We start from the raw sequence: 16,218 nt of genomic DNA, 5'->3' as shown, positions 1-16,218 counted from the left end.
GTGACCATTCAACCAATTTAGTAAGACCCTGGGTACATGAGGGGTGGGGGGGATTATAACACCACGAACAGAGTGTAACACATAACATATACTGTAAGACATGACAAGGTGATAGACAGACAACAGAGGGACAGGACAGTTGACAAACACAAAAACGTATTATTATTGATTAAGTAGAATGATCTTAAGCAAATTTTATTTGTTAATCTAAGATTTATATTAGTTGGTCATGGCTAGGGTGTTTGAAAGGGAAAAGGGTTTGGGAACGTGTTATGCATAAGTGTATGCCTATGTGTATATATGAAGTGATGGCTGCAAGAACAAAAGTTGGTAATGTACACGGCTTGTAGTTATGTTTGTGTGGTATTAAGAAATGTCAAAAATGGTGACCAGGTGTCTTCAAAGGCTGATGTTTGCTTCCTTCTGTGTGCATTGTGTTTTTCCATTGAAATGTATTCTGAGATTAAATTTGTCCAGTGTTTGATGTGGCAAGATTTTTTTGATTTCCAGTTTTGGAGAACTACTTTCTTAGCGACAGCTAGAGAGATGAGCAACGGATTCCTGTATTTTTGCGGGATATGGATTTCGGAAGAGTCGCCTATGAGACAAAGTGTTGGTGATGATGGGATTCTGTGGCTCAGGATAGTGGACAGTGTCTCAGTGACTGTAATCCAAAAAGAGTGAACTGGTTGGCAGTGCCACATGGCGTGGCACATGGCTAAAGCGTCTTATTCGCTTTAGACGCGCGAATGGATTCAAAATGTTCAAGCTTCGAACTAGACGCGATACACGCGAATTTGACGCTCTATTCACGTTTGGTGTGAACGCAGCATAATGAACAGGCTGCGATGTCAAGATTGCAATGCTGGAATGCGTGTGTGTGTGTGTGTGTGTGTGTGTGTGTGTCAGAGAGAGAGGCGCAGGCGCGATCGAACGTTCATACAGGACATTATTAAAACTGCAAAGTGTTTAGCCTACTTATATTTGTGTAAAACACAACATTGTGTTAGATACGTGAATGAAGCTAAGTGACATGATGTAACGTTACAACGCAGCTAGAAGCTAGGCTAAAGTTAGCCTAACATTACGTTAGAGATGTTAAAGATAACGTTTAAATACGTTGTTGACTTGCCTTAGAATAGATGTAGACATCCTTGTTTAACCCTCTGAGGTCGACAAACGCGCCGCCGCGTTTTGCTGGATTTTTTTCACATAGCAGCAACATAAACGTAAAAAAATCCGTAATTTGTGGTCATAAAAATAAAATAAATACATGATTATAAACTATAGAGTGTCTTCTTTTTTTTTGTGTACACTCACATTAACATCAAAACCTTGTTTTTATTTTTAAATAAATAAAATAAACAGGGTGCGCTTTCAGCTCACTCTGTCTCCGCAAAAATCTTTCTGAAACAAGTCTGGAAAATGAACTGAAACTCAGCTAATACTTATCACACAATCATGAAACATGAGTCTAAAGAAAGCTTTAAATTTCTACTTGTAAATAAAACAATTCACATTCAAAACAAATATTCTCCTGCAATGTAATCTGTATGAAACTAAATAGAAGTACAGTTTCTCCCGTCTCATCTAATTATCGATAATGAGTTCACACCCACTCGCAGAGCGCGCTATTCATAAGATAATGTGCTGAGGTGATCTATGCAAAATAAGGTAAACGCCTCCTGAAATGCCTTCAAACCAGCAAGTTTCATTCATTCACATTCCTGCGCTGTTGGAATATGACACGAGTTCAAATTTAGCTCAGAAGAAGACGAACGTTTGTATTTTGAGCGACGAACGTTGAGCGACTTGATGCCGTGGATAATATTTCGGGTGAGTAAGTCTTTTAAATTTACTTGCATTAGTTGACACGTGTTCGCATTTATGAGGAAAAAACAATATAACGTGACAGTTCTCCATTATGGACGCGAGCACTTTGAAAGCAGCAGACTTTCAAACTTTTACAGAGACCTCAAAACAGAAAGCACAAATCCTTTCTTTAAAACGAATTTCGTTTTGTATTAATTGTATCTTAATTTTAATATTATTTTCATTAACAAATTTAATACATAAAAAGCAATCACAACATAAGGTGCTTGAACTGGAGATCATCATTAACCAGACCGTAGTCTACTCGCCTCACATGTCTAAAAAATGTGAAATATATTTACAGAAAGCTGGTTCTAAACAAAACCATCCAAAACAAAAAACTATGTAGCCTAATAAATGTGCATTTCTCCGTGCGTTCACTACTGCTGAAGATCGCGAGTCAATAGCCTATCGTCAACTTAATCTTTGCCAGAAGTTAATAAACAATTACAATGTCTTATTGCAATATTTTACATATTCATAATCATTACTTTTGATGGATCTTTGAAGCAGCTTTTTAGGTTTATGGCGTTTTGGAAAAGAGCTTCACGTACAAACACTGTTTCACCAAGGCACAGCGGCCCTTCAGCACATAAGAAAAAAAAAGAGAAAAAGCACGGACTTACTCTTTACGAAACTTTGATGTGGTTGAACAGGTGAAACAGTCACAAATTCCTCTGCAACTCAAACTTTCTCAGTACAAGTTATGAAGGAAGAGAACAGCATTACAGTTTTCAGCGCGTCCTCCTCTGATTGCTGTGTTCTGACTGAAAAAGTGCGTGAAGGAGCACATGCGCAAAACGTAGGTTTGTAAAATGTGCTTTTTAAAAAAATGACATGATAAAATAAAAATAACATAATATAATATATCATTTTACAAAACGGTTTTGCGCATGTGCTTCTGCGCGCACTATTTCGAATTTATGTATACGTTTTTAATGAGCACATTTAGAACATTATGTTCCTCCACATAGAGGAATTACAATAAAACACACTGAAAAACAAAACCTCCTCTACTTCTTTGTTCAGGCTGTGATGGGCCATTAGTCATTGGGGGGGGGGGGGGGGGGGGGTCTATGTCACACCCTGGGGCCAGTTGCATAAACATAGCCATTATGTTAAGACCGTGTCTTAAGAACTAGTATGATCAACTAGAAGTTAGTTAGGGGTAATCAGTCTTACGGTTCGGTGTCAAATTAGACCAATCTACGTTTTTATGTTATTGACTTTAAAAAGTTATTAACAGTCTTAAAGAATAAAACTGGATGACTAACTTGTAAGACTAGTCTTAACAGTTTATGCAACTGGAACCTGGTCTGAATCTCATTAATATTTATAGCCATTACCACTCCCATGCATAAACCTCTTCTGACAAAAAAAAACTGTTTTACAACGTTTAAATCAATGTATTGTTTTATGAAAACGATTAGGCAGGATGATTTTCACATAATTTTGAAGAAAAAACACTAGGGAACAAGATCCATTAGTCAAAAGTCTTGTGGACACATATTTACTATATGTTTTGTGGTGTTATTTCAGCAACTTTCATTTTTATTTTTTCAAATAACCACGCATAAACATTTTCTTACAGTTTTTCTCGATTGTTTACACACATTTTCTGAAAGCATGCCTAATATTCTCAGAACTCTACACACAAATCCAAAAACACATACACAATGGGCAAAACCCTTCAATTCTCCTGCAAAATGAAACTTTACATTCAAAACAATGTTATTTCTTCTCAAAATGGTATTTTGTTTTCAAATGACAAACACAAACCATCACATGAATAGACATTTATAAGAACCAGTTGAACACTGATGTGCTCAGTGTAAAACACTATGATGAATGAAAAACACTTCTTCTCCATTCATCATTATGATTTAGGCCTTTTTTTGTTCAGTGTTACACTTTCTACAGACAGTACATAGATAAGTGTGTTGTAAAATATCTGAGAATATTGTTTTTATACTCAGAACACACAAATACACGGTAACAAATATATTTTATTTTTCCCACAAAAACAATGTACACAGTGTACATCCCAACCAACACAAAGTTGGACATACAGTGGTCTACTTACAAAACAACAGAAGAATTTACTGTATACAGTTACAGTAATAAAAAAAAAAATCCAATGTTGGCATCCATTGCCCCATTGAAGAGCTGACCTTTTGCCCTTTTATGCTAAAGCTCTGATTGCTGATTGTAAAACTGTGTGACGGGTGTTTGCCCATGTGATGAGTCAGTGTGCATATCTGAATGGCAGTGTGTTCCTTGTGAAAACAAGAGATTTTCTGCATGAAAATTGTGCCAAAAGCAGAGAATTGTGTGTAGTGTTTTGAAAAAAGTGTGTTTTAGAACTGCAATTTGAGTGTAAAGCAGGAATTGTGCTTGTAGTTTCGCAGAATTGGCTCAGGGGGTTGGTGAATGAGTTACATGTTGTGGTCATTGTGTCTCAAGTACCAGAAAATGTGTGTAAACAATCGAGAAAAACTGTAAAAACAAAAAGATTTACAAGCATGTTGATCAGATATAATGGTAGCCCTGTTTGTGCTTTATAGAGTGAATTTACACCTTTGCCATTAACATGTTTATGAATAACTGAAAAAACAACAAATGTCAGAGCATGTCAGAACACCTCCAGGGCCCAGAAAACAGCTCAGACTCCAGAGGGTTAATTTATCCACGTTTAGTTGGTGTTGTGGTCTACCGCATAACTTAATCCAGAGCAGACACTTATCTCGGTTGAGATGTGGTTTGGGAAAGAGTAAAAAAAATACACACCATCGCCCAGCCTCTCAGGATACCTAGTTTAGGAGTTGCATGTACCCCATGCACACCGTTTGACCATTTTAAACTTAAAATGACAAGAAAAAACATTAAAAACGAATGAAGACTGACTAACTGCAATGCATTTCAATGGACGTGGAAGCAGAAAATGTCTGAGTGTATTGGGTTAGCTATGCGCACTATGATTGGCTCATCGCGTTTGGGGGTGTGGCTTAGCCATAGGTCAATTCTCTTCCTATTAGACATTCTCTGATATTATTGAAGGCAGCTGAAAACAGACATTCATGCTTAAAATGTTTAACCCGTTTGCGTTCATCCACAAGGAGGAAAAATTATTTTCCAGGACAACACAAACGTTTCCAGGATATTTTACTTTTTTTCCCATTTTCCATGTGTTTTCCAGGACTGGAAAATTGGTCTTTCATTTTCCAGGTTTTCCAGGACACGTGGGAACCCTGAGTTAAGTCTGGAGCATCTGACCAGGTCTCGAATTATAGACCGATTTCAATTTTACCTGCACTCTCAAATGTTCTTGAAAAAACAGTTGCCAAACAACTTGTTGATTATATTGAAATTTATCATCTTCTACACGCCAAACAATTTGGGTTTAGACCACGGTACTCAACAGAGTTGGCAAACTGTTACCTCACTGAAATGCTAAAACGGTCATTAGATGAAGGTAATGTAGTGGGAGCAGTATTTCTGGACTTGATGCAATAACTTGGTTTAGATCATATCTAGAACACAGGCAGCAATGTGTTAAAATAAATTCCACCCAGTCATCGATTCAAACTTGTCGAATCGGAATTCAATTTTAGGCCCTTTACTTTTTAGCTTATATATAAATGATCTTCCAGACAGTTGCAAAAGGGTTAAATGCCAAATGTATGCAGATGACACAATTATATATGTCTCAGCAAAAACCCCTCAGATTGCAGCTGAGATGCTTTCAAAAGAACTGCATGGTGTATCACAGTGGCTCCGAAATAATCATCTGACCCTGAACTATGATAAGACATCTCTATGTGCTTTTCAATAAAAAGAAAGGTCAATGAAAATTTTTGAATAAAGTTTGATGAGAAGGAGATGGATGAGGTACATGAATTTAAATTTCTAGGGGTTACTTTAGATTCTCATCTTAAGTTTGATAGTCATGTAAAGAGACTGTGCAGAACTGTCAAGAAGACAATATATACCCATTAAGGCAGCACAGCAGTTTATGCATTCTATGATATTTTCTCATCTATCATATTGCATTACTGTTTGGGGACAGGCCAATCAAACAACAATTACACCCGTTAGATCATTATATAAACAGGCTTTAAAAGTAATGGACCAGAAACCTGTAAGATGGCACCATTGCCTAATTCTAAGGAAGCATAATGTTTTGAGTTTTGACAATTTTGTAAATTATTCATTTCTAAAACTACTTTTTAAGTGTGTGAACAACCTTGCACCAGATATATTCTGTCTAGAGCCCGACCGATATATCGGCAGGCCGATATTATCGGCCGATATTAGGCATTTTCAAAACTATCGGTATCGGCATTTATAACGGCCGATAAATGAATATTTCAAAAATAAAATAAAAACGGACGAAACACCCTTCAACCATGTTATGAGTGTTGGCGTTGTATAGTTTGTCCACCAGAGGGCACTCTACACCGTCCCTGTTGGCAACACTCGTGTATAACGCGCCACACATTCAGCAACCTGATCCAGCCCGAGTCGGGCAGAGAGAACCGCGAGTGAGATCAGCGGTGAAGTGTGTTCATGGTGAGTTGGTCACGACTCACGAGACATACATTGCTTGAATAACAATTAAAAGAACATCCCTATCAGTTCTCTTAACTCAAATAAGGATGACAAAATTCGTGACTCATGTCCAGTTTTGCTGCGGTTAAATAAGCCGAGAGTGAAGCGGAACAACGCGACGTAGGCTATATTCACATAAAATGTTAACACTGCAGTTCACAAAAGTTCATAATGTGCATGTGCTTTAATGCTTTGTCGGTTAAACATTTAATTTTAAATGCTGATGCGCTGTTCTAACGTGTGCGTTTCTCAGCGCGTACATGTGAAGCTCACATGCACTAAAAGCCTTTCTACCAGCGCCTGGATACTGGACTAAGTTATCTTTCGAGTATTATTGTGCTAATACTGTTAAATACACACAAGATTTACATAAACAAAGTCGGTTGTCTAAAGTGAAGGCAAAATTGAGAGAAAATCTGCTTGTCAAATGCGTGTACATTAGACGTGTCGTGCTCAGCTCTTAAAGAGACAGTAGCAATTGTAAACACATTGCCGCTTGTCCTTAAAGGGATAGTTCACCCAATAATAAAAATGATCTCATTATTTACAGGCACTCTAATGTTGTTCCAACTGTATTAATTTCCTTCTAATATTTTTCTAATATTAATAGTTTGAAGAATGTGGGTAACCAAACAGTTGCTGGTCCCCATTGACTTCCAAAGGAGAAAAATATACTATGGAAGTCACTGGGGTACATCAACTGTTTGGTTACCCACATTCATCCAAATAACTTATTTTCAACAGAAGAAAAAAACAACTTGAGAGAGTAAATTATGACAATTTGAATTTGTTGTCAATTTGAATGTGAAATTGTTGTTTTTGTTCAAAGGACTAAACAATTAGTCGTAAAAAAAACTTAAGTTTGTATTTTTATACATTTTATTTATCAGAACTTTAATATATTTTGATGTTCCTCTGTTCTGTTGTGACAATTAAAGAAACAAGTTTCTTTTTAAAATGCATTATCATATTATTTTAGTTAAAACTCATAAATAACTACAAATAACTAATGTTAAGGAAATTTGTTAATGTTTTGTTGCGCGTTTCTGAAAAAAAATTAAATATTTTAAAACCAACAAATATTTGTACCGGTATCGGCCTTCAAAATCCTTTATCGGTCGGGCTCTAGTAGCCATCAAAAGTTTGTACACACCAATTGTAAAGTGTGTCCAAACTTACTGTACCATAATACACATAAATAATATTGCTACTGTATTATAATATACACATAAATAATATCGGCCGATATATCGGTATCTGGCTTTTTTTTATCGGTATCGGCGCCCAAAAATCCATATCGGTCGGGCTCTAATTCTGTCAACTAGTAGTGAAACAAAAGAGCGGAATAAGAACTAGAGGCACAATAAGTGGAAACTGTATAGCCGCAAAATATTAATGTTTCTATCATGAATGTTCTTCAGCATCATGAATGAATGAAGAATAAACACCAACCTCTTTGTTCTTCAGGATCTTCAGTGTGTTTCATTCTGCAGGGTTCTGGATCACTCATGTTCTCTCTGTCCTCTTTAATAAACTCAGTCTTTGCAGATTTCAGCTCTTCCTGATGCTCTGATGCTCGTCTTCACTTGTTTTCCAGCATTTATTGGAGAATTGCAGTGGGAGGAGCTTCACTGATGACGAATTTCACGAGATCTAATAAATGAGGTGAAAACAGGAACTATTGTCATGAAATAAAGAGTGTTTTCAGCAGATCTGTTAATATTGATGAGCCTCAGACTATCAACACTCATTCAACAAGCCATTCAGGACCATCAGCAGATCATCTCACTTTATTCTGAGTGTTTGCTGTTAGAAACACATTATTTGAGTCAGGATACATGACAAAAGCCTGTAAAACTGCTCTACAGATAAATAATTACAGAAGAATAATATGTACATTTGAATCTAAATAGTTGATTTTATGACAATCACGAAGTACTTAAATCATTAAAATATTACATTTATGTGCGCTGAAACTGATAATGATCATAAAACGTTTAAAAATAAATAGCATCACAAAGCAATATTGTTCCAAAAGTAAAGCGCTATTCATTTATTATTAACATTTAATAGTTGATTTAAATGTCTGACGTTGCTCATTATAGGCTCAACTTAAAGTAACTTATCAGTATAACACTTGAGATCGATTCCCATCAATTCCCCTCACAAACCTTAACTCTTGATATTCAGTAACAGTTCTCACACAAACATCGAGTCAATCACACAAACGAACACAACATCGCTCAGGTCTGAATGAACTCAACATATTCTCCTCATGCTCGCTGCTGCTGCACTAAATGTTTATTTCAGAAGGAAGACACCAGAAAAGACGCACAAGTATCGCTGTGATCGATGAAAACAATACAGAAATGAGTCTGTCGCTTAATCAAACTGTATAAAGTGTGTGTGATGGTTGAGTAAATATGAGAAATACTGTGAACTGCTCTCCTCACCTCAGAAGACTCCACGCCGAAACTCTCAATGAGGGAAACAATGTTCTTCTTCTTTTGGTGTTTTATGGCGGTTGGCAAACCAAGTTCCGGTGCATTACCGCCACCAACTGGACTGGAGTGTGAAGCACTAATAAAAGAAAACAATAAGCATCTCAAAAAACAAAACAAAAAAAAAACCTTTTCCCCTATACTTCAAATTCTACAACCTACTCCTATTGCTTTGAGATACTTCATTATCGCAGTATATATTTTTACTTGTTCTACTTGCATTCCCAATAGACTTTCCATACTAAATACTACCACACCCAATTTTCTTACTTTCCTCTTAAGTACTAACCTTTCTTTTCCATATTTTAAACATTTTATTAAAACATGTTCTATTGTTTCTGCCTGATCACAATAATGACATTTTCCCGTATCATGTTTTCCTATCTTAAACAAGGAATGATTTAATCGTGTGTGCCCTATTCTAATACGAGAAACAATCGTATCCTCTTTCCTATTCCCAAAAACACTTCTTCCGTTTCCTACTTGCTTCTGAATATACAACTGTCTTCCCTTGACCTCATTATTCCATAGTTCTTGCCATTTATTGTTTATGAATTCTTTTATTTTACTTTTAATGTCATTTTTGCTTAATGTCACTTGCACATTTATCTCATTATGTTTTACTGCTTGCTTTGCTAGTCTATCTACCACTTCATTGGCCTCCAATCCCACATGAGCAGGAACCCACACAAACACTATTAAGCTTACACTATTTATTCTTAACAAACTTGCAAGTATTTCATATATAATGTCTTGCCTTGATACTTTATTTCCACTTACAAGGCTTGTGATTGCTGCAAACGAATCAGAACATATAGCTACTAATCTCAGTTTTACGTCCTCTACCCACTGAAGTGCAACCATCATGGCAACTAATTCTGCTGCAAATACTGAGATATGATCAGTTATTCTTTTCTTGATACTAATTTGAAACTTAGGAATAAATACAGCAGCTGCTGTTCTTCCAGAGATAGGATCCTTAGACCCATCAGTAAATATTTGCACCCATGATGAGTAAGTCTGATCTAAATACTGCTGTGCTATAATATTCTTTTGGATGTCTTTCTCATTCTTAATTTTCATTTGAATTTGTAGGTCAATTATTGGCATTGGAAAAATCCATGGTGGAATACTGGATAATATCACAGTAGGGCTAACATCACAATCTTCAATACCTGCTTCTTGTACTTCTCTTTGAACACTCCATCCCAAGCTTTTAATGTTTTTATTCCCATGTTCCCAGCATTCTTCTAGTACTCCCTTCACTGGATGATTCTTTTTATGACCTTTTATATTAACCCAATAATTCAGTCTTATTTTAAGTCTTCGAAGTTTTACCGGAGCAACCCCAACTTCTACCTGTAGAGCTGCTATGGGGGATGTTCTGACTGCACCACAACATATTCTTAGGGCTTGATTTTGTATTGCTTCAATCTTTTTGAGTGTAGTCTCGTTTGCAAAACCGTAAATTATACTTCCATAATCTAAACTTGATCTAATTAAAGTATTATATATTCTTTTCAATGATAATCTACAAGCTCCCCACTCAACCCCTGTCAAACATCTTAATATATTTACTCCTTTTTTACATTTCTTAATCAGATTTTTAGCATGTATAGCAAAAGTCATCCTGGAATCCATCCATACACCGAGATATTTGACTACTGGCACTTGCTCCAATTCCTGCTTATATAACTTTAACTTAACCTCTGGTATTTTTTTTTTCTTTTAGTAAAACATATAACCTGAGTTTTGGCCACAGATAATCTAAAGCTCCAATTATTTGCCCACCCCTCCACTTCATCTACTGCTTTTTGAATACTTTGTGTTACACGTGCAATATTACGTCCTCTTTTCCAAATTGCCCCGTCATCCGCAAATAATGCTCTTCCTACATCACCTTTTAAATTACAAAAAACATCATTTATCATAATATTAAATAAAACTGGGCTGCATACACTTCCTTGAGGAGTTCCGTTCTCTATCTTGTATGTCTCTGAATACTCTACTCCTATCCTAACTTGAATTGTTCTTTCAAGAAGAAAATCCATAATCCAATTATACATCTTTCCTCCAATTCCCATACATTTAATTTTTATTAAAAGTCCCTCTTTCCAAAGCATATCATAAGCTTTCTCTATGTCGAATAACACCCCTACCATTACTTCTTTATTAGCCTGCGCTTTCCTGATATCTGCTTCTAGGCTTAACACAGCGTCCATAGAATTCCAACCTGCCCTGAATCCACTTTGGTATGGTGACATAAATCCTTTAACTTCCAATATATAATTTAGTCTACGTACAATCATTTTTTCCATCAATTTACATAAATTAGAAGTTAATGCAATTGGCCTATAATTAATTGGATTGGATTTGTCCTTTCCAGGTTTGCCTATAGGTATTATTATTCCATGCTTCCATGAAGAAGGAAGCTTTCCTGCATTCCAGATCTTATTGAATAAATTTAGAACCACTTTCAATGATCTATCTGATAAATGTTGTATCATTGCATAACAAATATCATCTCTTCCAGGAGATGTATGTTTGACTCCTCCTAAAGCCATCTTTAATTCATAAATACTAAAATCTGCATCTAAGGTGTCTCCAGTAGGGTTCCTTTTCATCAACACGTCTGGATGCTGACTCTTATTCTTATTTCTATTCTTTTTAATATCCTCTGTTACATTATCATCACTATGGACTTTAACAAATACTTTAGCCAGCATTTCAGCCTTTTCTTTATCTGCCACAGCCATTTTTCCTACATCATTTTTTAAAACTGGTATAACGTTATTTCTATATATTCCTCCCATTTTTCTAATTGATCCCCACATTTCACTAATGTCAACATCTCCTCCTATTGAATTACACCAATCTCTCCAGTACTTCTTTTTAGCTGTTCTTACTATTCTTCTCACCTCAGCTAATGCTCTCTTATAATATATAAAATCTTCAAATAAATTAGTTTGTTTAATTTTCCTAAATGCTTTATTCCTATTTTTAACTGCGGTACTGCATTCTTCTGTCCACCACGGAACTGCTTTCCTTTTTTTACATGATCCCTTTTTACCTATAACTTTATCTGTTACCTCAAACAAAACTTTACATAATTTCTCATTACACTCCTCTACAGTATATCCTCTATTAGGTTTAGATCTAATGATGTTATTTCTACCTCGCTTAAATACTCATACACTTCCCAATTAGCTTTTTTAAATCTCCATCTTGGTGCTAAAAACACATTATGCTCCAATACACTTATCCCTAACTTACATAAAATTATATAATGATCACTACCCATAATATGTTCTTCCCACACATCCCATATACATTTATTTGCTATCTCTTCAGAAACCAATGTTAAATCAATTGCTGACCCAACTCCACGAACCAAATCTATTCTTGTGTTTCTGCCATCATTTAAACATACTAACCCATTACTGTCTAAAATTTCTTCTACTACCCCCCCATTATAATCATCACTACTACTTCCCCATAAAGTGCTATGTGCATTAAAATCTCCACACCAAATTACTTTAGTATTTCCTGACCCAATAACCTTCTCTAATTCCTTACTTAGTTTACTACACGGATTATAATAATTTATTATTCGAATAGTTTGATTCTCTGCAAATACTTCAATCACCACCAGCTCATATGCTTCAATCTCATTAATTACTCTGTAATCTATACCATTCTTAATAAAAGTGGCCACCCCACCTCCATTTCCTGCCCCTCTATCTCTCCTTACTATATTATATCCTTGCAGTACGAAATTTAGGTGAGGTTTTAACCACGTTTCTTGTATGCAAATTATATTAGGTTTCTTATCTTGTTGATCTATATACCTCTTAAATTCTGGTCCATTTGCAATAATACTTCTAGCATTCCATTGCAAAACCGTAAAAACCATAAATATTATGTACTTCCACATGAAGTTTGAACACTTGATTTGGTTATTAGCATGTCATTTATTTTTTCCAAAGTAACTCCAGCTACATTCAAGTATCTCTCTGCTGCCCTTATTATGATTTTAATTCTTTCTGTTCTACTTTCCGATTGAGCCGAACAATTAATCACTTCGGCCATAAATGACACGAATTCCATTTTTCCGATCACCAATTTATCCTCATTTGTCTTTTCCTGAACCAAAGAAATTTCATTGCCTTCCTTACTAACCACCTCTCCCTGTCTCTGCTCATGTCGTTTTGCTTTCTTTGCGGCTTCAGCATAAGTCAGCCCCTCCGCAATTCTCACATTCTGGATTTTCACCGCTTGTTTGTGAGCACTGCATCCCCCAAATCCAGCACTATGCTCATCACCGCAATTGCAGCATTTTGCCTTCACTCCTACGTCACATTTACCATATTCATGTTCGCCGCCACATCTCGCACATCGTAAATTTCCTCTGCAAACCGCACTAACATGTCCATACTTCTGACACTTGAAGCATCTTAGTGGGGGAGGAATGTAAGGTCTTACTTGATAACTTACATATCCTATTTTAATCCTCTCTGGCATTCATTCTTCATCAAACTGAAGCATCACTGACAGACTATCCTTCCTTTCTTTGTTTTTACCATATTGGAGCCTTTTTGCTCCAACGACCTTGCTCCCTTCAATGGCGCTTTTAATTTTATCAACAGGTACATCAGTTGGAATTCCATAAATGACACCTCTTAACCATGGTTTCCTAGTCATCACTGTGCTTGACACCGAATATCCAATCATTGAATTAATACCCAGTGCCTTCTTTTGTTGTTTTTCGTCTTTGCACATAATAATCACATTTCCATCTCTCAGGGTCTTTGCATTATTTATTTCTCCTAACACTCTTTTCAGAGCTTTGGTCAATTTAATTGGGTTTAATGTCACTCCGGGTTCTCCGAATTTCATCATTACTTTAAATTCTTCCACGTCAATCCTACTCACGTGATCCTCCTTTCCACTATCCATAAATGATCCTTGGCTATTGGTTTTCTTTCTTTTCCGCTTTGCTATTCTACTCCATTCATTCCCTCCAACACTCCCGCTACATGATTCATCCTCCATTTCCGGATCACTACCGGAGCTACCGTCATTTCCTGCCATCAGTGCTCCAGTCACAGTCCAGTGTTGCCAACCGCCAGCCTCCGTCCCAGCTGCTCCCGCCTGCCGGGAAACAATGTTGCAAATGATTTTCATTTTTCAATGGGAAAGTAGCGAACCCATTCTTCTTCTTTGTTACGTTTTTTTGGCGGGTGGCACTAGCATTATGGTGCATTACCGCCACCTACTATGTTGGAGTATGGGCCAGATTTTCCCACTGTTAAAAGAGGGGGAAAAAATTTATATAGGCTACATATTCCCTGCTTCCTAAACTCTATCAAATAAAGGAATAATTGCCCTACCTCTGTCACTAATAGCGCCTCTGTGGCCCTTTCCGACCGAACACAGCGGGAACCATCACCCGAATATTAGTTCCGCCCGGTAGTGATGTTACATATGACACTGAAGCTTCGATGCGCGTATCACATAAGCGAAACAATTTGTAGTGAAGCCCCGTATCGAGGCGTGTATTGGTTTACTAGAGTCACGTGATCGATGACAAACGAAGCCTCACTTTCTGTCCAATCACGTGCGCGTTTCGCTTTGGGTGTCAGAAGGCTCGAACTCCAAATCGTATTTAACGAGTCATTGTTGCCTCAGTCTGGTTGATGGGTTTTGTGAGGAGAGTACTGTACTGTGAAAGTTAATCAATATATTACGAGTAAACTAGCTACATTTATTTTTCACTACTTCTTTTTCATATTTTTTGTTGTTGTGTCTTTTTGCTTTTGTAAAATCTTTGCACTTTTTGGTGATTTCAGGTAATTTGGTGTTGGTATTTGGGTTTAGGGTGGGATTAGGGGAGAGGGGATTAGGGGATAGGGTGTTGGTGTTTGGTGAAGGGTTTGTATTTAGAGCAATGGCAACAGCCAAAAAAAGGAAGACTTCCCCTATCTGGGAATATTTTGAGCTTATAGCTTCCAATGTATGCATATATTATTTCAATATAATTTTTTTTATATATTGTTGTATGTTATTTCTTACTTTCATAACTTCTTTTAGAAGGTGAGATGCTTGGTGTGTGACAAACAGCTTGTCTATGGAAACAACACATCATCCATGCTAAGGCATTTCAGAGCTTTACATGAGACTGCACAGCCCCACAACAATCCAAGCACACAAAGTAGGACTGTTGCTTCATGATTTTTATTCATAATTGTGAATGCATTATCATGATTTCAATTAATGTATGTATAATATATATTACTTCTTTCATTATAGCATCTCGCAAGCAAATGGTTGATGAAGCATTGGTCAACATGGTCATAAAAGACTCGCAGCCATTTACAGTGGTTGAGGATGAGGGTTTCAAGGGCCTCATCCATGCCCTTGATCCTTCCTATATAATCCCAACCAGACAGGTGAGTAGCAGAGGTTGATTTTGATGTATACTCTATATAATAAATCTGTATAATAATATAATTGTACTAAAACTATGTTTTGTGAACTCAAAAAGGCTTTAAAGAAAATGGTGGCTTCAAAATATGAAGAAGCAAAGAGGACGGCCAAGGCAAACATGGAAAAAGCAACTGCTGTGTCTATAACATCAGACATGTGGACTTCTATCAACATGGATGCATATCTTGCAATAACCTGCCACTATATTGATGATAGTTATAAGCTGAATACAGTGTTGTTGGATGTTGAGAAGTTCCCAAACAGACACACAGCGGAAAATATGGCCCTGGTGAAAACGAATGTCATGAACGAGTGGGCAATCAAGGACAAAGTGAAGTGTCTTGTCACAGATGCAGCAGCAAACATGATTGCTTGTGCAAGAATTCTGCAAGTGAGACATTCAGTTTGCATTGCACATGCACTTAACACCATGGTTAAGAAGTCTTTTGATCAGGTACCAGCTCTGTGTGACATTCGAAACAAAGCAAAGAAAGTTGTCACCTATTTTCGAAGCAGCACCTCTGCCAAAGAAATGTTGACCCAGGTGCAGCAAAAGATGAACAGGCCAGCACTGAAACTAGTGAATGAAGTGGAAACACGCTGGAATAGCACTTTTCACATGCTTCAACGGCTGCATGACGAAAGACAAACTGTGGGAGCATCCCTTGCCTCACTGAAAACTGATATTGCTCCACTTCATGCACAGGACTATGAAGCCATACAGCAAATTCTGTGTGTTCTCGCCCCATTC

The 16,218-nt window shown here is 36.8% G+C and overlaps 1 protein-coding gene across 2 annotated transcripts in view; it reads right to left on the bottom strand.

Moving 5' to 3' along the window:
* LOC308693333 (uncharacterized protein) overlaps nucleotides 1-8,983 on the bottom strand; it is a 37,062-nt gene extending 28,079 nt beyond the window's left edge. Inside the window, exons 1-2 of one of the 2 annotated variants that reach the window (XM_081370171.1) lie at nucleotides 8,934-8,983; nucleotides 7,933-8,133 (exon numbers count right to left, since the gene is read on the bottom strand). In XM_081370171.1, coding sequence (XP_081226297.1) covers nucleotides 7,933-7,990 — 58 coding nt within the window. In that variant the 5' untranslated portion in view covers nucleotides 7,991-8,133; nucleotides 8,934-8,983. Of the gene's footprint in view, nucleotides 1-7,932; nucleotides 8,135-8,933 lie in introns of those variants that run through there. The other variant, XR_014030435.1, reaches the window with a different exon arrangement.
* Between the last annotated feature and the right edge of the window lie 7,235 nt (nucleotides 8,984-16,218).

Source organism: Scardinius erythrophthalmus (assembly GCF_964197995.2).
Source record: "Scardinius erythrophthalmus genome assembly, chromosome: 1".
Lineage (NCBI taxonomy): Eukaryota > Metazoa > Chordata > Actinopteri > Cypriniformes > Leuciscidae > Scardinius > Scardinius erythrophthalmus.
The sequence above is the reverse complement of the archived record's forward strand: the minus strand, read 5'-3'. Positions and strand labels throughout refer to the sequence as shown.